Here is a 26,628-nt window from a genome sequence, read left to right as displayed (position 1 = left end):
TTTTGGAGGCCGAAGCGGTCAGATCTCTTGAAGCCAGGAGTTCGAGACCAGTTTGGCCAACATGGTGAAACCCCATCTCTACTAAAAATACAAAAAAATTAGCCAGGCATGGTGGTGCACACCTGTAATCCCAGCTACTTGGGAGGCTGAGGCAGGAGAATCGCTTGAACTAAGGAGGTATAGGTTGCAGTGAGCCAAGATTGCGCCACTATACTCCAGCCTGGGAGACAGAGCAAGACTTTGTCTCCAAAAAATAAATTAACTAAAAAACAAACAAACTAATAATTAAGTGACCCAGTTTCAGGTATTCTGTTATAAGCAACAGAAAACAGAGACAGCAGCCATCCAACTTGAGAGCCCAAACTCAACCACCACATTACACTGCCTCCTATTGTATGATTTCAGAAAACCTTAGAAAGTACAATATTATTTTCAAATTCCCATTAAATATCTAACATCTCTTTATGATATTCTGCATTCCAGGTTTTAATACTCATAACAATCCATTATGAAATTCTCTTCAGCTGGTAACATCAAAAATTTGTGCTCTGTAAAATAACTTTGAAATTGTTTAAAAGTAGATAGATTCCTGGGGCCAGGCGCAGTAGGTTACATCTGTAATCCCAACACTTGGTAGATGGAGGCAGAAGGATTGCTTGAGCCCAAGAGTTTGAGAGCAGCCTGGACAGCATGGTAAAACAACTGTCTCTACAAAAAATAAAAATAAAAAATTGCCAAGAGTGGTGATGCCTCTGTAGTCCCAGCTACTAAGGTAGGCTGAGATGGGAGAGAGCATGAGCCCAGAAGGTAGAGGTTGTAGTGAGCTGTGTTAACACCACTGCACTCCAGCCTGGGCAACAGAATGAGACCCTATCTCAAAAAAAAAAAGTAGATTCCTGGGACATACCTTCAGAGATTCTAAATCAGTGGGTGGGACTCAGGAATATGTATTTTAATAAGCACCCTCAGGTACTTCCGGTAGATTTGAGGCTCACCCTTTGGAGAACACGGACTGAATGACTATCGTTTAAGGATGTTATCACTGAAAGGGTGGTGGGGGTGAGGGATAAAAGACTACACACTGAGTACAGTATACACTGCTCGGGTGATGGGTGCACTAAAATCTCAGAAATCACCACTAAAGAACTTACTCATGTAACCAAATACCACCTGCTCCCTAAAAACCTATTGAAATAAAAAATAAATTTAAAAAAAGGAAAAAAGAGATGTTATCACTGCTGCAGTGAGTAAACTCTTGGAAAAGGTAGCACTCTTTTTTTTATATATACTTTAAGTTCTAGGGTACATGTGCACAACGTGCAGGATTGTTACATATGTATACATGTGCCACATTGGTGTGCTGCACCCATCAACTCATCAGCACCCATCAACTCGTCATTTATATCAGGTATAACTCCCAATGCCATCCCTCCCCCCATCCCCCTCCCCACAATAGGCCCCGGTGTGTGATGTTCCCCTTCACATGTCCAAGTAATCTCATTGTTCAATTCCCACCTATGAGTGAGAACATGCAGTGTTTGGTTTTCTATTCTTGCGATAGTTTGCTGAGAATGATGGTTTCCAGCTGCATCCATGTCCCTGCAAAGGACATGAACTCATCCTTTTCTATAGCTGCATAGTATTCCATGGTGTATATGTGCCACATTTTCTTAATCCAGTCTGACACTGATGGACATTTGGGTTGATTCCAAGTCTTTGCTATTGTGAATAGTGCCACAATAAACATATGTGTGCATGTGTCTTTATAGCAGCATGATTTATAATCCTTTGGGTATATACCCAGTAATGGGATGGCTGGGTCATATGGTACTTCTAGTTCTAGATCCTTGAGGAATCACCACACTGTTTTCCACAATGGTTGAACTAGTTTACAATCCCATCAACAGTGTTAAAGTGTTCCTATTTCTCCACATCCTCTCCAGCACCTGTTGTTTCTTGACTTTTTAATGATTGCCATTCTAACTGGTGTGAGATGGTATCTCATTGTGGTTTTATTTGCATTTCTCTGATGGCCAGTGATGATGAGCATTTTTTCATGTGTCTGTTGGCTGTATGAATGTCTTCTTTTGAGAAGTGTCTGTTCATATCCTTTGCCCACTTTTTGATGGGGTTGTTTGTTTTTTTCTTGTAAATTTGTTTGAGTTCTTTGTAGGTTCTGGATATTAGTTCTTTGTCAGATGAGTAGATTGCCAAAATTTTCTCCCATTCTGTAGGTTGCCTGTTCACTCTGACGGTAGTTTCTTTTGCTGAAAGGTAGCACTCTTTAAAAATTTCATTTATAATTTAGTCAAAATGAAGAACTGAGAACAGCCATTTTTCTGTACTTAAAAATTAAGCATCTCCTTTGCAAGTTCACATTTGGTTATCCACCCTGGAGAAATATTGTGCTCAAAGGGGCATGTTCAAGGAAGGATGTTCCTTGTAGCACTGGTTATGACAGCAAAACAGTTAGAAACACCCATGTCTATTCAAAGAAGATCATTAAATCATGATACAACTATTCCTTAGTGGTAGGGGTGGTTAATGGGTACAAAAAATCATTTTAAAAAATGAATAAAACCTACTATTTGATAGCACAATAGGGTGACTGTAGTCAATAATGACTTAATTGTACATTTTAAAATAACTGAAAGAGTGTCCATGGATAAAGGTTTCAGGGGATGGTACCCCATTCTCCAGGGTGTGTTTCTTTCACATTGCACATCTATATTAAAACATCTCATATGCCGGGCGTGGTGGCTCACGCCTGTCATCTCAGCACTTTGGGAGGCCAAAGTGGGTGGATCACAAGGTCAGGAGTTCAAGACCAGCATGACCAACATGGTGAAACCCTGTCTCTACTAAAATATACAAAAATTAGCCGGGCGTGGTAGCACATGCCTGTAATCCCAGCTACTCAGGAGGCTGAGGCAGGAGAATCACTTGAACCCAGGAGGCGGAGGTTGCAGTGAGCTGAGATCGTGCCATTGCACTCCAGCCTGGGTGACAGCGAGACTCAGTCTCAAATAAAAAAATAAATAAATATCTCATGTACCCCATAAATATATACACCTATTATACACCCACAAAATTTTTTAAATGATACAACCATTGTATGAGATACTACCCAGTAGTTAAACAGAATGAAGTAAATCTGCATATACTGACATGAAAACATCTCCAATGCATGTGAAGTGAAAATAGCCAAGAATAACACCATGTAATATGCTCACATTTCTGTAACATTCCCCCCTCCCCACAAAAAAGGCAAAATGGAATAATTCTGTATGTGCACATCTTTGCAAGTGAATGAAAAGCAAACAGTCTGGAAAGAGACACACCAAACTGATAACAGGTTATTCCTAGGAGCAGGATTGAGGGAATTAAGGAAGGAGCTTTTTGGTTTTGAATATCTGCAATGTTTTACAAGAAGAATGTGTTCGTGTTTAAAAAATAAAACAGTACCTCTCCACAAAACAATGATAGAGATCCAAGAATAGGTTTCAATTTAGAGGGGAAAAGAGAAAAGTAGGAGACCCCAACCCCCTAAGGCAGCAAAGTACAGGCTTCAAAGGCTAAATGGATACCACATTGAATGCCTACCCCCAGGTTGAACCTAGGACTCCAGAGACTGGGCCTTCTACATGTTCAACACCTCCTACTCCAACTCTGAGCTACTACTTTCCCCCTTTTAATAGGTCTCAGAACTCTCTCCATTTTAAATTAATATCTCTTGAATATCCTTTCCTCCGAAAGTTGTAGCAAAGTAGAAGGCTCTCATCAACATCCCCTTTCCTAGCTATTCCTGAAGATGTGTATGCAAATTCCTTGAAATGGTGTTCCTAATCCACAGCTTTGCTGATCACTTTTGGGAAATTGGCAAATAAATAATAAATAAATTTGGAAATTTATTTATAACATCAGGCAATATAATAAACCATACTTGTGGAATTTCAAAGCTTTTAAAATCTTATTAGGTTCCTTCAATTACTGATCTTTTTGATTCTGAATTTCTTTTCTAAACAACTCTCAAGATCCACCTCTTTGAATAAGGTAGGAAAAAAAATCCTCAAGAGAGTGAAGTTCAATAAAGTCTCACCTTTCCTTCAGAACCCACATTCTTTTTTAGTCACATCCCTTGCTCCTTGACACACTGTCTTATTTAGTATCTCATTCAACAAATACCATTGAAAGCTAGGTACTGTTCTAGGCATTGGTTATAGAGCAGTAAACAAAATACACAAAGCCCTGGCTCACTTGGAGCTTACAGTCTAGTGGAGAGAGTCAGATATCCTAAAAATTAAACAAATATATGTTAGGTTGTAATTAGTACTCTGGAAAAAAATAAAGCAGAGTAAGAGGTTACAAGTGATGGTGGGAGTGATGTTATTTATATCAAGGAAGGCACCACTGCTACTAAGAAGATGACATTTGAACAAAGACCTGAAGGAAGTCAGGGATCGATCATGTTAGCTGGAAGAAGAGTAGACCAGGTAGAGAGAACAGAAGCCTATAGGGAGAAGGGGGACTGGTATGTTTGAGACAAAGTGGAAGGAGGCCAGAGTGCCTAACAGGACTGAGCAAAGGGAAAAATAGTAGTAGACGAAATCAAAGCACTGGGGTAAGAGACAGATCATATAGAACCTGGTCAAGCCACAGCATTTGAGATGGGGAGCCATTGGAACAAAAATCTAACATGATCTAACCTTCATTTTATTTATTTATTTTTAAATTTATCTTATTTTTCAGATAGGGTCTTACCCTGTTGCCCAGACTGGAGTGCAATGATGGGATCAAGACTTGCTGCAGCCTTGACCCCCTGGGTTCAAGCAGTCCTCTCACCTCAGCCTCCTGAGTATCTGAGACCACAGAGGTGCACTACCATGCCTGGCTAATTTTTTTATTTTTTGTAGAGATGAGGTCTCCAATGTTGCCCAGGCTGTTCTTGAACTTCTGGACCCAAGTGACCCTCCCACCTTGACCTCCCAAAGTGCTGGGATTACAGGCCTGAACTACCATGCTTAGCCCTAACTTCCGTTTTAAAGGATCAGTCTGGCTGCTACAGTAGGGTGATCAACTCATTCTTTGCCTGGAGATTTTTTCAGTGTTAGCACTGAAAGTTCCACATCCTAGGACACCCTCCAATCTGAGCAAGAATCTGTCGATCACTCTGGCAGGGGCAAATGGAGAAATGGAGAGATTAGGTAAGAGAGCATTTCCCTAAAAACAAAAACAAAAACAAAAACAAAAAAAAGAGAGAGACAAGAAAAGGAGAAGAAAAACAAGACACAAAGTCTTAGAAATTTGTGTATACTTAGGAAGACAATAGAACCAAAATTTGTTTTTGTCACTCTGGAAAAAAATCCAATTTCTAAAGTCACCCTAGTCAATGATGGAGCATAGTAAATGCTACCCCCAAAATATGGCACCTTGGAAAATGAGAAAACAGCAGAGCAGGAAAGTCACTCTGACTTTCTTTCCTGCTTTCTCCACTAAAGCAGGCCGTAGAAACTAGAATTTCCCTCACCCTTTCTTCCTTGAAGCAGGCTATAAAACTTAGGAAGGTCACTCTCTGACCTTCTCCTTTCCTTCTTCCCTGGAGATTCTCATATGGCAGGTGTCTGGCCCTATACCCAGAGGGAAGAAATGTCACACAGGAATGCCAAGAAGAAACTAAACAAACAGGCCTTGCTAAGTTCACCCTCTCCAGTTTATTACCATTAGATCATATGTTTTGTCTTCCAATCATACTTTTGCATGACCATCCATAAAAATGGACATATCTCTTTGTTTCTTTGTGTGATACTGGAAAAACAAACTGTTCTTCCTCTGTTCTCATACCACAACAACAATCAACACAGAAGACTTCTGCAACCAAATGTGTGCAAGCAATCAGTTCTGCAATAGACACCAGCCGGGTGTCCTCCAATTCAATTCCATTCTGAAACCTTTGCCTACCTAGAGACTGTCTCAGAAACCACAGGTTGAGAGCTCAGTCCCATAAGGCTCCCTCTCCTTCCTAACAGTCACAGTTCCAGGCTTCTAGAACTTCTGACCCACTGGCTTCAAGTTGGGGTTTCCACAGCCCCTCTTTGGGTTTGATTAATTTGCTAGAGGAGCTCACAGAACTCAAGGCAGCACTTACATTTCCCTGTTTATTATAAAGGATACTTTAAAGGATACAAATAAATAGCCAGATGGAGAGATAACATAGGGTGAGGTCTAGAAATATCCCAAGCACAGGCACTTCTGATCCCCTGGAGTTGAGGAGTGCCACCCTCCCGGCACATGGATGAGCTCTTCTTCACCTTCCTGTAAGCTTCCATGCATTTAGCTATGCCGAAGTTCTCTGAACCCTGTCCTCTTGGGCCTTTTAGGAAGATTACATTGGATAGGCATGACTGACCATCATATAGAAATGTGATTGGACAAAAAGGTATGGTTTAACACTAATACACCAAATGGGGAAACCCAGCAAGGCCTATCTGTTTGGATTCTTCTTGGCCTCTCTGTGCAGCATTCCTTCCTCCAGGGTGTGGGACAGAACCCCTTCTGAAATGAGGTCTTATGACCCACAATCAGAAATGCAGGGGAAGATTAAAGTCCTGCCTTGAGCAGGTGAAAGGAGAGCAAAAGAAGCTCAGAGAGAAATATTCTGCTTCCTGAGGCCTGCTTCTAAGGCCTAACGCACCCCAATATTATAACAAGATCTGATCTATGGAAGCTATGAGCCAGGAACTGTGGATGAAAACCTATGTGTGTGTGTGTGTGTGTGTGTATATATATGTATATATGTCTACGTGTGTGTATATATATGTATGTGTATGTATATACCCTTTTTCTGAGCTAGTTTCATTTGAGAGGACAATAAAGATAATAAAGTTTATAGTATATTTAATTTGCTATAATTTTTTTTTTTTTTTTTTTGAGATGGAGTCTCGCTCTGTCACCGAGGCTGGAGTACAGTGGCGCAATCTCAGCTCACTGAAACATCCACCTCCCAGGTTCAAGCAATTCTCCCGCCTCAGCCTCCTGAGTAGCTGGAACTACAGGCGCCCGCCCCATGCCCAGTCAATTTTTGTATTTTTAGTAGAGGCAGGGTTTCACTGTGTTGGCCAGGTTGGTCTCGAACTCCTGACCTCATGATCTGCCCACCTCAGCCTCCCAAAGTGCTGGGATTACAGGCGTGAGCCACCATGCCCGGTCAATTTGCTACAATTTCTTATGCTAGTCAAAGTGCTGATCCCTAATTAAAAGGACTCCTTTTGTTATCAATAATAAGAGACATAATATTCTACATATTTAATCACATTTTAAAAAATCCTTGGTACAGTTCTCAACCCCGATATTGAGAAGTCATCCTAAGGAGAGATCTAAAGTCCATGTCATGGTCATATTTATTGGTACATAGGAATCAAATGGACTCCAGGTAGAATGAGTGCTAACAAATGCTGGGTTCCTGCAGGGTGACCTCCTCAGCAAATAACCACCCTCTTGTCAGCAGTTATTCACCTGAGTGGTGATGAAAATATCTGCCTCAAAATGCTGTGCAAAAGCATTCTGGGACACTTCTCATGTAAATGGTGATTGACTCCAGTATACTTTCTAGTTGCATGATCTGCTATTTCTCCTTATTACATTTTATGTATTCTCAGACTATTTTTCCTAGGGTTTCAGAAATGTTACTGGATCCTGTTTCTATACCTTCTTGGGACCCAAATAAAGAAAATAAATCCTATATATTTATATATTGCTTCAGGCCATAATCTTAGGTACAAATTAAATTATTCTTTATTCAGATATGGATGCTAATTGCTTAGTCCAATGTGATACAAAACCAAACAACTAGTCATTAGGAAGAGTTCTTTTCTATTTAAGAGGCCTATTTGTTTTCGAATCATGGGAGCTTAAGAAAAAAAAGGGGTGGCCTATTTTTTTAAACTTGGTTATCATAAATTTCTGCTTTTCAGATAGATTTTATTTTTTGAAAAAAAAGGAGACTTTCCCAAAAGTTATGCAGCTTTTATGTTTAGTTTGATAAATCCATTTTCCTGTCATTATGATATGTCAATCTAAACTACAGATATTTAAATTTTTACAAAAGTCAGGAATTGATTTGCACAGTTGGCTTTTCTCTTTAGAACAACAGACTAATTTGTCATTTTTTTCCTTAATATTTTTCTTTCTACTATAGCAATTTTAACCATATACAAAAGCAAAGAGAGGAGTATAATGGACATCTATATGCACATTAGCTAGAAATTAACAATTGCCTTTATTTTGCCCTATTTGCTTCACTTGATTTATTTGGTTGAAGTATTTTAAAGTAATTCCAGACTGAGCAACGTGGCTCACGCCTGTAATCCCAGCATTTTGGGAGGCTGAGGTGGGTGAATCGCTTGAGCGCAGGAGTTTGAGAGAAGCCTGGCTAACATGGCAAAACTCTGTCTCTGTTAAAAATACAAAACTTAGCTGGGCATGGTGGCGGGTGCCTGTAGGCCCAGCACCTCAGGAGGCTGAAGCGGGGAATTGCTTGAAACCTGGAGGCAGAGGTTGCGGTGAGCTGAGATCACACCACTGCACTCCAGCCTGGGCAACAGAGTGAGACTCCATCTGTAAAAATAAAGTAATTCTAGATAACCTGATGTCTTATCAGAAAACACTGTAGCATGCTTTTTTAAAAGAACTTTTTTTTTCCTTTTTGAGAAAGGGTCTTACTCTATCACCCGGGCTGGAATACAGTGGCATGATCACAGCTCACGGCAGCCTTGACCTCTCAGGCTCAAGTGATAAATTATCCAGCTAATTTTTGTACTTGTAGAGTCAGGTTTCGCCATGTTGCCCAGGCTGGTCTTGAACTCCTGGGCTCAAGCAATCCTCCTGCCTGAGGATCTGAGTGCTGAGATTACAGGCATGAGCCACCACACCTGCCCTAAAGGATATTTTAAAATCATAAATAGAATATCATTATTTTAAACATAACTAGAATATCATTATTCTAGTAATTATTTTAAACATAACTAGAACACCATTATAATATCTAATAAATAATTCCCTAAAATAACCCAATTTTCAGTCCATATCCACATATCTCCATTTATTGCTGGTTTGTTCAAACCAACATCCAAACATTGCATTTGATTGTTATGCTTCAAATGTCTCCTTTACTCTAGAACAGTCCTAACAATTTTTTTTTCTTATTATAATATGAAGAGAGTAGGCCAATTGTCCTGTCGAAAATTAATTTGCATTTTTCATACTATGTGAGCCTGAATATCTTTTCCATGTACTTATTTATCATATGCAAACTGTTTATTAATATCTTTCATCCACTTATCTATAGAGGTTTTGGTTTTAATTATGAAAATAAATTTGTTGGTTTCTTCCAGGTTTTTTTTGTTTTTGTTTTTGAGACAGAGTCTCACTCTTGTCACCCAGGCTGGAGTGCAGTGGCGCGTTATGGGGAGAGCCTAAAAAAAAAAAATTTAATTTTTAATTTTAAAAATTAAAAATAAAGGAGATTAGGACATTGACGCACACCGAGGAAAGACAGCATCCATCTGCAAGCCAAGGAGAGAGGGAGGCAGGCCTTAGAAGAAATCAACCGTGTCAAGACCTTTATCTTGGGCCTCTGGCCGCCAGAATTATGACAAAATAAATTTATTGTTTACAGACAGCTATCCTGTCTGTAGTATGTAATTATAGTAGCCCTAGCAATACATTGTGTGATCTTGAATAAATTAAATTTTTCTAAAGCTCAGTTTCCTCAACTATAAAATGGAGATAAATAACATATGCCTCATGAGGTTGTTGTGAGAATTAAATAATGTATATAAAGCTCATAGCATAGTAAGAACTAAATAAATTCCGGCTATTATTCTTAGGAAGATTAAATGAGGTTATGCATGTAAAGCATTTAGCTCAGCCTCTAGTACACAAGAAAGTTCTACTAAGTATTAGCTTTTTAAAGAAATTTTCATTTCATAAAGGGTTACATTATATTTTTTCTATCTCCAAAGTATTTCCTTTAAGACCTAGTCTAATTTATTTGTGCCATAATTAAGTCAGATGTAACAGGCTTTGTACCACTGAAACAGTTTAAGCAATCCTATCCAACAAACATTTATCGAGCACCTACATTTTGTTAGATTTATTTCCAACTACTTGATATGCTTTGGTGTTATTATAAATGCTACCTTATCAAAAAATTTTATTTATAGTTGTTTGAAGCTCTTTTATAAACATGAAATTTATTTCATATGCTATTTTCTATCAGTCTTGCTAGGCTTTGTAGTAAGGTAAAATTTTTATCGTGTAGTTTTTTCTAACTTTTAAAATATTCATAATCAAATTACACGCAATTAATGAGATTTTGGGTTTTTTCTTTTTTAAACTTTACATCTTTTGATGAAAAAAATAAAATGTATCAATTTTCTCCCTCTCTCTCTTTTTTTTTTTTTTTTCCAGACGGAGTCTCACTCTGTCACCCAGGCTGGAGTTCAGTGGCGCGATCTCGGCTCACTGCAACCTCCGCCTCCCGGGTTCAAGCGACTCTTGTGCCTCAGCCTCCCAAGTAGCTGGGACTACAGGCGCCTGCGACCACGCCTGGTTAATTTTTTACTCTTTTTTTTTTTTTTTTTTTTTTAATAGGGACGAGGTTTCGCTATTTTGCTCAGGTTGGTCTATAACAGGTACTATTCTATCCTAACAATATGTTTCTAAATGATATTGGTGCCAAAATCAGGATTACCCAGTGATTTTGTTAATACATGCTTATTGAATGAGAAGGTCTAGGGTGGGGAATTTGCTTAAGTATGCAGTCCCCATACTTGGTGATTCTTATGCAGCCAAACATTTGGGCGCCCCTCACCCAATCTCATCAAGAACCAGAAGACCAATTAGCATTTTCGTGGGCTTCCTGCCCCATGGTACCCTCTGTTCCCAAAGGGTTTTTGCAGTTTCACAGAACTTTTTCACATTCCACTCGGTTTTTTTTTTTTTTTTTTTTTTTAAGACGAGTCTGTCACCCAGGCTGGAGTGCACTGGCGCGATCTCGGCTCACTGCAAGCTCCGCCTCCCGGGTTCACAGCATTCTCTACCTCAGCCTCAACCATTTTTTTTTTAAGACCACTCTGTCACCGAGGCTGGAGAATGGTTCACACCTCATAGAATGGTACTCAGCCTCCCGAGTAGCTGGGACTACAGGCGCCCACCACCACGCCCGGCTAATTTTTTGTTTTTGTTTCTTTTTTCAGTAGAGACGGGGTTTCACCGCGTTAGCCAGGATGGTCTCGATCTTCTGACCTTGTGATCTGCCCGCCTCGGCCTTCCAAAGTGCTGGGATTACAGGCGTGAGCCACCGCGCCCGGCCTGGTTGTGATTTTGTTTGTTTTTTTTTTTCAAAAATGGGCGGGGGAGAGTAGTCTGAATTGGGTTATGAGGTCCCCTCCGGGGTACCTCACCTCAGCCATTGAACTCACTTCGCCGGCCGTGAGTCTGTTCCAAGCTCCGGCAAAGGAGGCATCCGCCGGGCCCCTCCCCGAAGGGCGGGGTCCACGGCATCTCCTGCCCAGTCTGACCTCGCGCGGAGCCCCATTCTCTGGGAACTCACCTCCCCGAAGATCAGGGAGAGCCCTGTTAGGGCCGCCTCTGGCCCTAGTCTCAGACCTTCCCAAGGGACATGGGAGTGGAGTGACAGGACGCACTCAGCTCGTGGCCCCACTGATGAGCTTCCCTCCGCCCTATGGGGAAAGGTGGTCCCACACAGAACTTATAAGATTCCCATACTCAAAGACATTTCTCGGTTATGGTGACTTCCCAGAAGACACAGCGACATGCAAATATTGTAGGGCGACACACCCCCTGTCCCTCACAGTCATCTTCCTGCCAGGGCGCACGCGCGCTGGGTGTTCCCGCGTAGTGACACTGGGCCCGCGATTCCTTGGAGCGGGTTGATGACGTCAGCGTTCGAATTCCATGGCGGCGCGGCGACGACGGAGCACCCGCGGAGGCAGAGCGAGAGGTTCGGAGCTCAGTATCGGGGGAGGGAATGCGGAAGCGAGGAGTCAGAAAAGGAACGATGCCACCTACTGTGACCCCCTTCATCTTCCACCTCCCCATAACCTGCACTTGGCTACCAAACCAGTTTGGGTGCTAAATTTTGTAAATTTAGGTTTTCAGAGCTTTGGGGATGACATAATTGTGCATAAAGCCTTGCAGAGCTGTAACAACTAATATGCCAGTACTGTTGTTAATACCTAATGTCATACAATTTACAAAAAGTAATTGTGAGGCACACCATTATTTTATACACAAGAAAGGATAAGCACTGAAAATGGTGAACTATGATTCACTGCTTATGCCATCCATTCTAAGATGGAGCCCAGTTCCAGAGGGTAAAATGCGAGTCTAGACCTATTGAGATACGGTATTATGTGTATAATGTTCTTAAGTGCATAGGTCCACCCTATAAATTAAGTACTAGTGTACTTCTCTAGAAGTACAGTATTGTACAATGTTCTAATATTGGAGCAAGTGAAGTAGGAAGAGATCAAACACTTCTACAAGTTTCCACAGATAAAAGCAGCAGAGCTAGGCTCTAAATTAGGCACAGACCCTTGAGCAGTTTACTAACCTTTATCCCATACCGCCTCATGTATGAGTTGGGTATTTGGGGGACATTGGGACACAAGTAAACAAAACAGATAAGCAGGCCTCAGTCTATGAGTTTACAAGACTCCTGGGGCTCCCTTTTATTTTGTTTTATTTCATTTGGCTAGAATAGCAATTTAGGAAGAATTACACAGACTGTTACACAAGGGTAGTGTGGTGACAGTTTTTATTGCCTCTTTGTAAACTTAGAAAATTATCTTAAACCGGCGGGGTGCGGTGGCTCAGGCCTGTAATCCCGCACTTTGGGAGGCCGAGGAGGGCAGATCACTTGAGGTCACGAGTTTGAGACCAGCCTGGCCAACATAGTGAAACCCTGTCTCTACTAAAAATACAAAAATTAGCCGGGCATGGCGGCGAACGCCTGTAATCCAAACTACTTGGGAGGCTGAGGCATGAGAATCACTTGAACCCAGGAGGCAGAGGTTGCAGTGAGCGGAAATTGTACCACTGCACTCCAGCTTGGGCGACAGAGTGAGACTCCACCTTGGAAAAAAAAAAAAAGAAAGAAAAGAGAAAGAATGATCTTAAACCATTTATTTAAAGGATTTTTTTCAATCCTTAAAATCTACACGTTTTCAGGTGTACTCATTCTTTGCTCATTTCCAAATTTTGTAGCATTAAATGAAAGGAAAAGAGTTAATAATGGCAACTTGGCTCCAGAAGACTCTTCCCCTGCCAAGAAAACTCGCAGATGCCAGAGACAGGGGTCAAAAAAGATGCCTGTGACTGGAGGAAACGCTAATGAGGACAGGACAGAAGACAAGCAAGATGGTACGCCAGGGAGGTCATGGGCCAGCAAGAGGGTTTCTGGTAGGAGTGGATCTGGGGATGATATCTTGTTATTTCAACTCTTATTTCTTCCTTCTTTCAGGATAGAATTAATTTCTCTATCCTTTGGGCATACCACAGCACTAATCTACTGCCTTGAATCTTCATTTTCATGTATTTGAGATGGACTGAGGCCTAAGGAAAGACCAGGATTGGTTGGGAGGACAAAGTTAATTCTCACAAGTTTCTGTTTAACCACAACAGCTGTTTTTGATTCCCATAAAGTAGTACCTATCTGTCTTTCCTCAGAATCTGTGAAGGCCTTGCTGTTAAAGGGCAAAGTTCCTGTGGACCCAGAATGTACAGCCAAGGTGGGGAAGGTAAGACACTCTGGACCAATCTTTAGTCCGTGGATGTCTCAGAGAGCATCCTTTGTTATAAGGACTCCTGTCTGCGATGCTGTTCGTATCATTTCAGGAATCCTCTCCAAAATATGATGAGTGATTAGTTTTCTCTAATGGCAAGAGATAGGAGTGGTAAGGCTTGGGGTTAATAATCAGGGCGTTTTTAAACATGGTGTGTTAGACCATTCTTGCATTGCTATAAAGAAATACCTGAGACTAGGTACTTTATAAGAAAAGAGGTTCCTGGAGGCTGTACAGGAAGCATAGCAGTATCTGCTCCTCAAGAGACCTTAGGAAGCTTTTACTCATGGCAGAAGGTGAAGCCGGAATAGGCACTTCACATGGCAAAAGCAAGGGCGGGAGAGAGAGAGATTGGAGGAGGTGTCACAGAGAGAGAGTGGGGGAGGTGTCACATGCTTTTAAACTACCAAATGTTGTGTGAATTCACTATCAAGAGGACAGCAGCAAGAGAGTGGTGCTAAACCATTCATGATCGAATCACTTCCCACCAGGCCCCACCTCCAGTACTGAGGATTATAATTCAGTGTGAGATTTGGAAGGAGACAAATATACAAAATGTATGACATGCGTACCTTCTGTGATTGCCATCAGCTTTCTACACCTCATTCTCTTTTTAAACCAGAAAATGGTATCATTGTTAAAGGAAAAGTGTTTTCTTGTTCTAATGAGAAACTGTACCCTGGAATGGTATGAGTTACTGATGAATGGGGAAAAAAGAAGGCTACCTCTGGAGTAAGTTTTCTTTAACTCAGAATCTTTTTTTTTTTTTTTTTTTTTTTGAGATGGAGTCTCACTCTGTCACCCAGCCTGGAGTACAGTGGTGTGATCTCAGCTCACTGCAACCTCCACTTCCTGGGTTCAAGTAATTCTCTTGCCTCAGCCTCCCAAGTAGCTGTGATTACAGGTACCCACCACCACGCCCAGCCTGGGCTAATTTTTATATTTTTAGTTCAGACGGGGCTTGACTGTGTTGGCCAAGCTCATCTCGAACTCCTGACCTCAAGTGATCTGCCCACCTCAGCCTCCCAAAATGCTGGGATTGCAGGCGTGAACCACCATGCCCAGTCTAACTCAGTTAGAATCTTTTGTATTGTTAAAAAAAGGAAGCATGTTTTCATTTATAGTAAGGTTACACCCAGGTTACTGGTAGAACATAGGTTTGCAATTCTTTGCTGGAAGATGAATGTTGATGTTGCTGTAGAATGACAACTTGAGCCATAAGAAAATTTACAGCCTCATTTAGGATCTCAGGGCTGAACCTATACTAATGTTGATTTTTTCTCTCTCTTTCTAGGCTCATGTGTATTGTGAAGGAAGTAATGTCTATGATGTCATGCTAAATCAGGTAAGAGGTAGAAGAGGTGGAACCATTATATTTATGAGACTGTCTTCTTGATAATTATTGATGATAGAATCCCAGTGCTCAAATCTTTAAAGTTCTTTTTTTTTTTTAATTTTGTTTTTTCTTTTTGAGATGGAGTCTCACTTCATCTCCCAGGCTGGAGTACAGTGGCACAATCTCGGCTTACTGTAACCTCTGCCTCCCGGGTTCAAGCAGTTCTCCTGCCTCAGGCTCCCGAGTAGCTGGGGTTACAGCCATGCACCACCATACCCAGCTAATTTTTTGTATTTTAGTAGAGACAAGTTTTGCCATGTTGACCAGGCTGGTCTTGAACTCGTGACCTCAAGTGCTCTACCCGCCTCAGCCTCCCAAAGTGCTCGGATTACAGGTGTGAACCAGCATGCCTTGCCTAAAGTCCTTTATATACACATATAAATATATAAAAATATATATGTATATATAAATATATAATATATAAATATATACATATATTATATATACATATATGTCATATATTTATAAACATCACATATATGATATGAATATATATCATATATCATGTGATATGTATCATATATATGATATAGGTACATGATATATATCATATATGATATGAATATATCATATATGCCTATATCATATGTGATATAAATATATATTGTATATCATATATATCATATATGTGACATGAATATATGTCTATATCATATATAAATATATATAATATATAATTTGTATATATTATATATTTTTATATAGGTAATATATAATATATATTTTACACATATTTTATATATAATATATGTATATTTTTTTATATATATATATTTTTTCAGACAGAGTCTTGCTCTGTCGCCCAGGCTGGAGTGCAGTGGTGCGATCTCGGCTCACTGCAATCTCCGTCTCCTGGGTTTAAGTGATTCTCCTGTCTCAGCCTCCCAAGTAGCTGGGATTACAGGTGCCCACCACCATGCCCAGCTAATTTTTGCATTTTTAATAGAGATGGGGTTTCACCATGTTGGCCAGGCTGGTCTCGAACCCTTGACCTCAGGCGATCCACCTGCCTTGGCCTCCCAATGCTGGGATTACAGGCGTGAGCTACCGTGCCCTGCCTTCTCTAAGAATTTTCTAAGTGTGTGGCTTATAAAAAACTTTTATAACTGTTAACTCTCTGTTCATATCCTTTTGCACTTTTTTTTTTTTAAGAGACAGGATCTTGTTCTGTCACCCAGGCTGGAGTGCAGTTGGTGCAGTCAAAGCCCACGGCAACCTTGAACTTCTGGGCTCCAGCAATCCTCCCACCTAAGCTTCCTGAGTAGCTAGGACTTCAGGCACATGCCACGAAGCCTGACTAATTTTTAAATTTTTTATGGAGATGAGAATCTCACTATGTTGAATAGGTGGTCTTGAATTCTTGGCCTCAAATGATCCTCCTGCCTTGTCCTCATGAGGCACTGGAATTACAGAGATGAGCCACTGGGACAAGCTGTTTTGCACATTTTCTAAAAAGGTGTTTGTCCTTTTCTTACTGGTTTCAAGGAACTTTATATAATATGGAGAATAGCCGTTTGTCTGTAACATAAATCGCTTATATGTTTTCCAGATTTGTCATTTACCTTTTGGTTTTCTTTGTAGTATACTTTTTGCCCATATTGAAGCTTTAAATTTTTTCTATAGTTAAATTTATTAATTTTTCATTTAAAAATTTTTTTTTTTTTTTTAAGAGACAGTGTCTTGCTATGTTGCTCAGGCTGGCCTGGCCTTGAACTTGTGGCCTCATGTGATCCTCCAACCTCAGCCTCCCAAGTAGCTGGGACTACATGCATCTGTCCCCAAGCCCAGCTTTCTTTTTAATCAAACTTTTTCTCTTGTTTATCTTTGTGTTTTGAGTAGATAATACATTTGCCTCATTAATATATTTCCTGGATATGACTTCATATTTGAATTTACTGATCCAACATACGTAATTTTAACAACTAACTAGTATTTCTTTGTTACTATTTTTTCTACTTAAAATACCACAGGCAGATAGAAAATACCTTAAGGTTGGCTGGGCACAGTGGCTCACGCCTGTAATTCCAATACTTTGGGAGGCTGAGGTGGGCAGATCACCTGATGTCAGGAGTTCGAGACCAGCCTGCCCAACATGGAGAAATCCCATCTCTACTAAAAATACAGAATTAGGTGTGGTGGCACATGCCTGTAATCCCAGCTACTTGGGAGCTTGAGGCACGAGAATCGCTTGAACCCGGGAGGCACAGGTTGCAGTGAGCCAAGATCGCACCATGGCACTCCAGCCTGGGCAACAAGAGCAAAACTCCGTCTCAAAAAAGGAAAATACCTTAAGGTGGCCAGGTATGGTGGCTCATGCCTGTCATCATAGCACTTTCGGAGGCCAAGGCTGGAGAATCACTTCAGGTCAGGAGTTCAAGATTAGCCTGGGCAACATGGTGAAATCTTGTCTCTACAAAAAAATACAAAAACACCTGGGCATGGGCCAGCTACTTTGGAGGCTGAGGTGGGAGGATTGCTTGAGCCTGGGAGGTTGATGCTGCAGTGAGCTGTGATTGAGCCATTGCACTTCAGCCTGGGTGACAGAGGGAAACCCTGTCTCAAAAAAACAAAAACAAAAACAAAGACCATATACATTTTTTAAAGGAAAAGAAAATATTAAGCCAGGCGTGGTGGCTCATGCCTGTAATCCCAGCACTTTGGGAGGCTGAGGCAGGCAGATCACTTGAATCAGGAGTTCAAGACCAGCCTAGCCAACATGTTGAAACTCCGTCTCTAAAAATACAAAATTAGTCTGGCTCGGTGGCGTGCACCTGCAGCTACTAGGAAGACTGAGGCACGAGAAATTGCTTGAACCTGGGACACGGAGGTAGCAGTGAGCGGAGATTGTACCACTGTACTCCAGCCTGGGCGACAGAGCAAGACTCCGTCTCAAAAAAAAAAAAAAATTATCTTAGGCTCCTTTTTGTTCTAACACCTAATGACCTTTTTTTTTCACCAGTGGGCTAAGGTCATACAGTGGCTTTAGAATGTGAGCAAGCAGGAGATAGGAGTAGGAAGAGGCAGCATGCTTAACAAAGAAGAATGCCTCCATATCCAGCGCTTAGCCATACAACACCAGCTGCTGTGCCTTATCATGGACTTCTCTCTCTCTTCACTCTGAGTGATTTACTTACAGATAACTCTTTTTAGATACTGGCCATATTCTCTCTCAGTATCTCCAAGTCAGGTCAGGTTAGGTATGGGACAGATGAGGCAGTGGTTTTGCATATCCCTTGTCCCCTCCCAGTATTGCACTGCTCTCAGCTCATTGTCAAATTTCTGCAACTGACAAACAAAAGTTGTGAGTAGAACTGTCAAGGAGTAAGTCATTTAACAGTTGAGCGTAACAGTTTTAGACCTTTGGAGCATCAAAATTGTTTTCATTTGGGAAATAATTATTGGGAGTGGATTGGGAGCTGGAAAACACAGATAGCTTAGAAAATATCTAAATAGGGAGCTGAGGCAGGAAAAAACAGGAGGAGCCATTCAATGTAGGATATTTGAGGTTGGATAGAGGGTTTAGGAAGCTTCTAGGCTCCCATTTTAATTCCTAAGAATCCAAAGTTTAATGTATAAGCCCTATTTCTTCTTTATATCTTTAATCAACTGGCACCTGTGATGAGGGATGAGTTATTGGTTTATGTGCTTTCCATTTGCAAAACTCTGCTTTTTTTGTTTTTGTGTTCACTCAACATAGACCAATCTCCAGTTCAACAACAACAAGTACTATCTGATTCAGCTATTAGAAGATGATGCCCAGAGGAACTTCAGTGTTTGGATGAGATGGGGCCGAGGTAATGATTTTTATTGAGATTTTATGAGTTGGCATTCAGAAAGCCAGAAGTAGCTTAGTGGGTGGCCAAAGGATTCTCTGGGTTTAAATTGGGTCAGTAGAGGCTCTGAAGTCTGGGAGAGGCTTAGGAACAAGTTGAGCATCTTGAAATTGGGGAATGGCAGGCATCCTCCTTAGAGTGAAAAACTAAGAGCAGCCCATTGAGGCTGAAAAGTCTTCTATAGTTGAACTGCTAGTAGTGCTCATAGACTATCGCTGTTAGCAGGTAACTTGCATCAACATGATTAGTTCCCTAAATCCTTTCACCTTTCCCTTCTCCCTTTCCTGCCTGTTTGTCAGATGTTAAACAGAGAGACCTTGGAGAGCTGGCCTGTTACTATTAGGAAATTATCTTACGTGTGGCATTTACTTTGCAGTTGGGAAAATGGGACAGCACAGCCTGGTGGCTTGTTCAGGCAATCTCAACAAGGCCAAGGAAATCTTTGAGAAGAAGTGAGTGCTAAAAAGTGACTACAAGAAAATATACCCTCTTCTTAGATGTATCTACTCTAAGAATTTTGATTTAGACAGAGTTTCGCTCTTGTTGGCCCAGGCTGGAGTGCAATGGCACAACTTCAGCTCACTGCAACCTCCGCCTCCTGGGTTTAAGCAATTCTCCTGCCTCAGCATCCCGAGTAGCTGGGATTACAGGTGCCCACCACCACACCCAGCTAATTTTTGTATTTTTTAATAGAGACAGGGTTTCGCAATGTAGGCCAGGCTGGTCTCAAACCCCTGACCTCAGGTGATCCACCTGCCTTGGCCTCCCAAAGTACTGGGAATATAGGCATGAGCCACCGTGCCCTGCCTTCTCTAAGAATTTTATAAGTGTGTGGCTTATAAAAAGCTTTTCCTTTTATAGGTGTGATTTGGCCTAAATGTTAATGTCTTTTCACCCTGACATTCTGTGGTCGAAACACCAAACTGCATCCTTAGTGATTAAATCAAACTAGAACTTTGAAAGTCACTAAAAACAAAATAATATATTTAACACATGGCTGACAAATTTAGGAAATTTGGGATAAGTGGAGACTATCATAGGGTAGAGAATATTCAGCTAGGGGCTGAGCACGGTGGCTCATGCCTTAAATCCCAGCACTTTGGGAGGCTGAGGCAGGAGCATTGCTTAAAGCTAGGAGTTTGAGACCAGCCTGGGCAACAAAGCGAGACCCCTGACTCTCCCAAAAAAAAAAGAAAGAAAGAAAGAAAAAAGAATATTCAGTTAGAGTTTTTAAAACTTTAACTCTGATATAGATGAAGAACTTTCTGAAGAATTTAGGAACATGTTTCTTTCAGGGAAAGGGATTAGATGGATATCTTTTGTTTAAAATCTCAATGGCTTTTGTGGTGTTTGGGAAGGACAAGCATTGTTTTTCCCCATTTTTTAAATTCCACTTGTCTCCAGAGCTTTTTTATCTATTTAGTGTCCTCACTTAGAATTAGACTAATTTTGATTTATGGAAAGGTGACGTGTAAAGGAGCTCAGTGGTGGAAAATAAATTATTTGGAGATTTTCTGTCTAAGGAAACAGTTGTAAGTCCTTCTTCATAGTAGACCTTTATTTGTAAGGTTGTCTTACACTTTGGACTCTACAGATTCCTTGACAAAACAAAAAATAATTGGGAAGATCGAGAAAAGTTTGAGAAGGTGCCTGGAAAATATGATATGCTACAGATGGACTATGCCACCAATACTCAGGTAACTCTCACTATACTTTTCGGAGGAAACCCATCTTCTTTTTTTATTTTATTTTATTTTTTAGAGGCAAAATTGTGCTCTGTTGCCCAGGCTGGAGTGCAGTGGCACAATCATGGCTTACTGCAGCCTCAAGATCCCTAGGCTCAAGTGATCCTCCTACCTCAGCCTCCTCAGTATCAGGGACTACAGGCACGTGCCACTCTGCCCAGCTGATTTTTTTTTTTTTTTTTTTTTTTGTAAAGATAAGGTTTCACTATGTTGCCTAGGCTGGTCTCAAATTCCTGTGCTCAAGCAGTCCTCCTGTCTTGGCCTCCCAAAGTCCTGAGATTACAGGCATGAGGCACCACACCTACTCCTGTTTCTTCTTACTCAGGATAAAGCAGAATAGCTGAGATCATTCCTAGACTGGGACAGGCCAGGATATCTTGAGTCCTTTCTACTTCTCACCTCAGGGGTGTTCTCACTGATCTTTGTAATCCCGAAGGGACAGTAAGAATGAGGATAGAATGTGCCTTTCTACTCTCGGCTGTTATTTACTAAGGTTCTTTTTTTTTTTGAGATGGAGTTTCATTCTTGTTGCCCAGGTTGGAGTGTAATGGCTCAGTCTTGGCTCACTGCAACCTCCAGCTCCTGGGTTCAAGCGATTCTCCTGCCTCTGCCTCTCAAGTAGCTGGGATTACAGGTGCCTGCCACCATGCCCGGCTAATGTGTTTTGTATTTTTAGTAGAGACGGGGTTTCACCATGTTGGCCAGTCTGGTCTTGAACTCATGACCTTGGGTGATCCACCCGCCTCAGCTTCCCAAAGTGCTGGGATTACAGGCGTGAGCTACCACACTGGGCCTACTAAGGTTCTTATAAAATCTTAGGCCCTATTTCCAGAAGTTTATTGTTAGGACCAAGAGAGGAGTAATAAAAAATCAAACTGATTAAACAATTACATTTAAATTTCTCTTCACTTCTGGATATATACCACCATAAAAAAATTAATTTAGATAAACTGAGGTGTACCAGGATTCTGAAAGTGTCCTGAAACAGTCACATATCCAAAAAAATGGAGAAGTTTTAGTCTTTTTTAAGATGGGAAGATCTGAGCCATAATAGCTATCTTTATACACTGACATAATGAGGAAAGCCTTTTTTTCCTAGACTTATTCTGAGTTGTAAAATGTGGGAGGCAGAACTAGTATGGTTAACCCTCTGTATCTATGGATTCAATGAACTGAGGATCAAAAATATTTGAAAAAAGAAATTGCTTCTGTACCGAACCTGTACAGCCTTTTTTTCCTTGCTTGTCATTATTTCCTAGACAATGTAATATAAAAACTTCACAAAGCATTTACATTGTATAATATTGAGTGTTATAAGGAATCTAGAGATGATTTCTTAGATTTTCTTTTGTTTGTTTGTTTTTTGCTATAGGATGAAGAGGAAACAAAGAAAGAGGAATCTCTTAAATCTCCCTTGAAGCCAGAGTCACAGCTGGATCTTCGGGTACAGGAGTTAATAAAGTTAATCTGTAATGTTCAGGCCATGGAAGAAATGATGATGGAAATGAAGTATAATACCAAGAAAGCCCCACTTGGTAGGACTTCACATTTTCTTGTGCATTCTCTCCTCATAATTCCTAGTTCCTTTAATGGATATTTTATTATCATTATGATTTAAAGCTTGCTGATAGTACTGAATGAAGAAAATGGGGTTTGGGGTGACAGGTTGTATGGAGGGAGGAGGAACTATTTTGAAAGTTGAGGCTGGGTGTGGTGGGTCATGCCTATAATCCCAACACTTATAGGGAGGCCAAGGCAGGTGAATTGCTTGAGCCCAGGAGTTTGAAACCAGCCTGGGCAACATGGCGAGACCCCATCTCTACTAAAAATATAAAAATTAGCCAGGCATGGTGATGTGTGCCTGTGATGCAGCTACTTGGGAAGCTGAGGTGGGAGGATCACCCGAGCCCAGGAAGTTGAGCTGCATTAAGCTGTGTTCATGTCACGGCACTCAGCCTGGGCAACAGGAGTGAGACCCCATCCCAAAAAAAGAAAAAAAAAAAGTTGAAAGGTGAAAGTCTTTTTTAGGCAAGGACGTAAGTACAGTTCACTAGCTGGGATCCTCGTTTGGAGTCTGATCTCTGACTGGGCCTGCAGGGAAGCTGACAGTGGCACAAATCAAGGCAGGTTACCAGTCTCTTAAGAAGATTGAGGATTGTATTCGGGCTGGCCAGCATGGACGACCTCTCATGGAAGCATGCAATGAATTCTACACCAGGATTCCGCATGACTTTGGGTAAGGCCTGTGCTGTTACTTCACTTTGTTCTTCTACCTATACATATCCCCTGTATCTATCAGCAGCAGCTATAATCTTCTGAATCTTTTATTCCTAAGAAAATGATCATCTTGAATACATACAGAAACAAAATGATACATAGGTAGCCTATTTAATCAGCTTACAAATAGGGGATGCAATCTCCTGGCTTGACCACAGCCATATTCTCTGACAAAGTGGAAGTTACCAACCCAAGAGAGAATGGGTCTAGCTATCCAACCACCAAGTAAAACACCTTCAGGCACATCACCCCCTTTTCCTATTTGAGGTGACTAAAACCACACAAACACCATTTCTGTGAACTCAAGTGATATTAGATAGACAAAATAACATTTTACATTTGTTGATTCTGTTTTCTGGTTTTCATCCTATTTCTATTTCTTTTATTGCTTTATAGAGCCCTGTGACCTAGAAATAACCCTGAGTGGTCAACAGGTCTACTGAGATAGAACTATATCCAAACTGTTCCTTGTTGATATTAATTTTAAAATGATTTGATAAAAAAAGAATTCTAACTCTAGTCTCAAAAGTCAAAATCCACGTAGTTCATCTTATACCGAGTATATATTTAATATTTTATATATTTGGAAGTTAAGATCTCTTTACAGATCTCTTTCTCTCTCAAATGGAAAACCTGTTTCTCATACCTGTTTTCTAAAGGACCTAGCTGTCATTTTCTATTTTTAGTCATGTGCCTTTTAGCCACATGTCAGAAAGCTCATTATGGGTTATATCTCTGTTCTTAGACTCCGTACTCCTCCACTAATCCGGACACAGAAGGAACTGTCAGAAAAAATACAATTACTAGAGGTGAGATATGTATGAATTGAGAAGTATTATATCCCTTATACCAGTTTCCTCCCACATTAATTCTATATCTCATCTCAGGCTTTGGGAGACATTGAAATTGCTATTAAGCTGGTGAAAACAGAGCTACAAAGCCCAGAACACCCATTGGACCAACACTATAGAAACCTACATTGTGCCTTGCGCCCTCTTGACCATGAAAGTTATGAGTTCAAAGTAAGAAAAATGATAATTTATTTTCATACTCTTGCACCCTTAAGACCACCTCCCCCATCCCACTGATCTCTAACTACTTCTGGTCAAGAGCAAATTGTCAATTAGGGCAGACTTTTTATGTACTAGGGATTTGGGAAGGCCAAGCTTTTCCTAGCTGCCTTGTAAGACTGTTTGGGAGCAGAAAGGTGTGCCAAGTTATATCAGAATCCCCAAATTCTTCAGTTCAGCTCAGTCTCTTGTAGAGTCCACATTGGCCTTTTTGTCTTATTTTTCACAGGTGATTTCCCAGTACCTACAATCTACCCATGCTCCCACACACAGCGACTATACCATGACCTTGCTGGATTTGTTTGAAGTAGAGAAGGAGGGTGAGAAAGAAGCCTTCAGAGAGGACCTTCATAACAGGTCTGAGTCTAACTTTGGGTTTGGAAAGACACTCCTTGCCCAAAAGTGCAGCTATAGAACTTATAAGAGGGAGTCAGAGGAAGGTGTCAGCTTTTTTATGCTTATGACCTATCTGTGCAGAACAACAGAGTACAATAATACTGGCTTTTCCTTAGGATGCTTCTATGGCATGGTTCCAGGCTGAGTAACTGGGTGGGAATCTTGAGCCATGGGCTTCGAATTGCCCCACCTGAAGCTCCCATCACAGGTTACATGGTGAGTGAAATTGAACTCTGTTAGGTGCACAGGGGAAAAGGATACAGTAATGTTCCCAGTGCTTTTTTTCCTAGATTAGGATTAGGTGGTTCGCCTCCCCAAGAGTTAAGCCAGCTCACTGATAACATTGTCATCTCTTACTGTGTCCCTCTTTCTTTAAATTCCTGAAGATACCTCACCTTTCCCTCAGAAGGCAGAAATTCACAGGTGCTTCTACCCTCTCTAGAACAGAATTGTGAGGGGAAATGGAGAAGGGTCTATATTGTGTTTAAGGGAATGGAAAAACAGGGTCAGTGGTATGTACTTTCTCTCTAACACATTGGGTTAGAAGCTGACCTTGGTATTCATTTATATATTTCAGTTTGGGAAAGGAATCTACTTTGCTGACATGTCTTCCAAGAGTGCCAATTACTGCTTTGCCTCTCACCTAAAGAATATAGGACTGCTGCTCTTATCAGAGGTGAGGCAGGAGTATGTCTGTGATCTCTAGTTTATTCCAGTTTTTTTCCAATGAGAAAAGTTTGACCCCAGAACCAAGAAGTTTACCTGGGATAACTTGAGAGAGGACCAAGTACAATTTCTGGTACATTGGATTCCTCTGCTGGAGTAGGGGGAAAAAAGTACTGATGGGATTTTCTGTTTGGCTTTGGAGCCATCTAATTCTTAGTAGGATATGGGAATTCAAAGGCTTTTTGCTTTGCAGGTAGCTCTAGGTCAGTGTAATGAACTACTAGAGGCCAATCCTAAGGCCGAAGGATTGCTTCAAGGTAAACACAGCACCAAGGGGCTGGGCAAGATGGCTCCCAGTTCTGCCCACTTCGTCACCCTGTAAGTACTCAGAACCAGGAGGGCTAGAAGACTCCTTTTGGCTGGATAAGACTATGTTCTCTATTCCAGCTTCTGAACCAGAGACTGATGTTGACACACTTTTTTTCCATTTGGCAGGAATGGGAGTACAGTGCCATTAGGACCAGCAAGTGACACAGGAATTCTGAATCCAGATGGTTATACCCTCAACTACAATGAATATATTGTCTATAACCCCAACCAGGTCCGTATGCGGTACCTGTTAAAGGTTCAGTTTAATTTCCTGCAGCTGTGGTGAATGTTGATATTAAATAAACCAGAGATCTGATCTTCAAGCAAGAAAATAAGCAGTGGTATACTTGTGAATTTTGAGATATTTTGTAAATAAAAACTGTACAAGTCTACCACTGGCTTCTTCGGGCTTTATTTCTCCAAGAACATATTTCTTCTGACGTTAGTAGATCTCCATTTTCAGGACAGAAAGTACTCATTGTTCTGAGGGTTATTCAGTGTCCTATTCTTAATGGCATCTGTGCATCAAGGGACACTAATGGGGGCGCAAATGCTTTTACCTGTTTAATTCAATTTTTCTGCAAACTGTAATTTGGTGAGTGTTATCGCAGGAAGGGTAGAGGCAACAAAGGCTAAGCTGTTTTTTTCTTTCCCATCCATATGTATTCACTTGCCTTTTTCCAATTTATCCACTGCAGCCCAGTCTCCCACTACTCAACACTAGGACTCATCACATGTCCAAAAATTTGGGAAGCCCTTGGAGGACTGTCACTAAGTCTGAATACATCATGAGGAGGAAAGGAAAAAAGTAGAATGAGTTTTTACATACCCTGCCCCATCTAAGAAGTACTAAAGTCCAGATCAGATCCTGATATGGTTAGGCTTTGTGTCCCCACCCAAATCTCATCTTGAATTGTAATCCCCAGAATCCCCACATTTCAAGGGAGAGACCAGGTGGAGGTAACTGAATCATGGGGGCCGTTTCCCCCATGCTATTCTTGTGATAGTTCT

General features: G+C 41.0%; 1 protein-coding gene across 1 annotated transcript; it reads left to right on the top strand.

The window, feature by feature from the left end:
* Positions 1-11,381: 11,381 nt before the first annotated feature.
* Positions 11,382-26,009, top strand: PARP2 (poly(ADP-ribose) polymerase 2). The gene is made up of 16 exons (XM_031668279.1): positions 11,382-12,022; positions 13,288-13,443; positions 13,750-13,820; positions 15,160-15,210; positions 18,959-19,055; positions 19,471-19,546; positions 20,689-20,791; positions 22,212-22,374; positions 22,937-23,075; positions 23,862-23,925; positions 24,004-24,138; positions 24,416-24,543; positions 24,699-24,798; positions 25,160-25,258; positions 25,502-25,626; positions 25,744-26,009. Exons 1-16 carry the CDS (start codon positions 11,977-11,979, stop codon positions 25,901-25,903), a joined length of 1,713 nt encoding a protein of 570 aa, XP_031524139.1. The 5' UTR covers positions 11,382-11,976; the 3' UTR covers positions 25,904-26,009.
* The last annotated feature ends 619 nt before the right edge of the window (positions 26,010-26,628 follow it).

Source organism: Papio anubis, chromosome 7 (genome assembly GCF_008728515.1).
Source record: "Papio anubis isolate 15944 chromosome 7, Panubis1.0, whole genome shotgun sequence".
NCBI lineage: Eukaryota > Metazoa > Chordata > Mammalia > Primates > Cercopithecidae > Papio > Papio anubis.
The sequence above is the reverse complement of the archived record's forward strand: the minus strand, read 5'-3'. Positions and strand labels throughout refer to the sequence as shown.

Excerpts from the sequence above, each read along its gene's own strand:
- PARP2 (XM_031668279.1), top strand. The coding sequence starts at position 11,977 with ATGGCGGCGCGGCGACGACGGAGCACCCGCGGAGGCAGAGCGAGAG. Across the intron at positions 15,211-18,958 it reads ATGATGTCATGCTAAATCAG|ACCAATCTCCAGTTCAACAA; the intron begins GTAAGAGGTAGA and ends CACTCAACATAG. Across the intron at positions 24,799-25,159 it reads CTCCCATCACAGGTTACATG|TTTGGGAAAGGAATCTACTT; the intron begins GTGAGTGAAATT and ends TATATATTTCAG.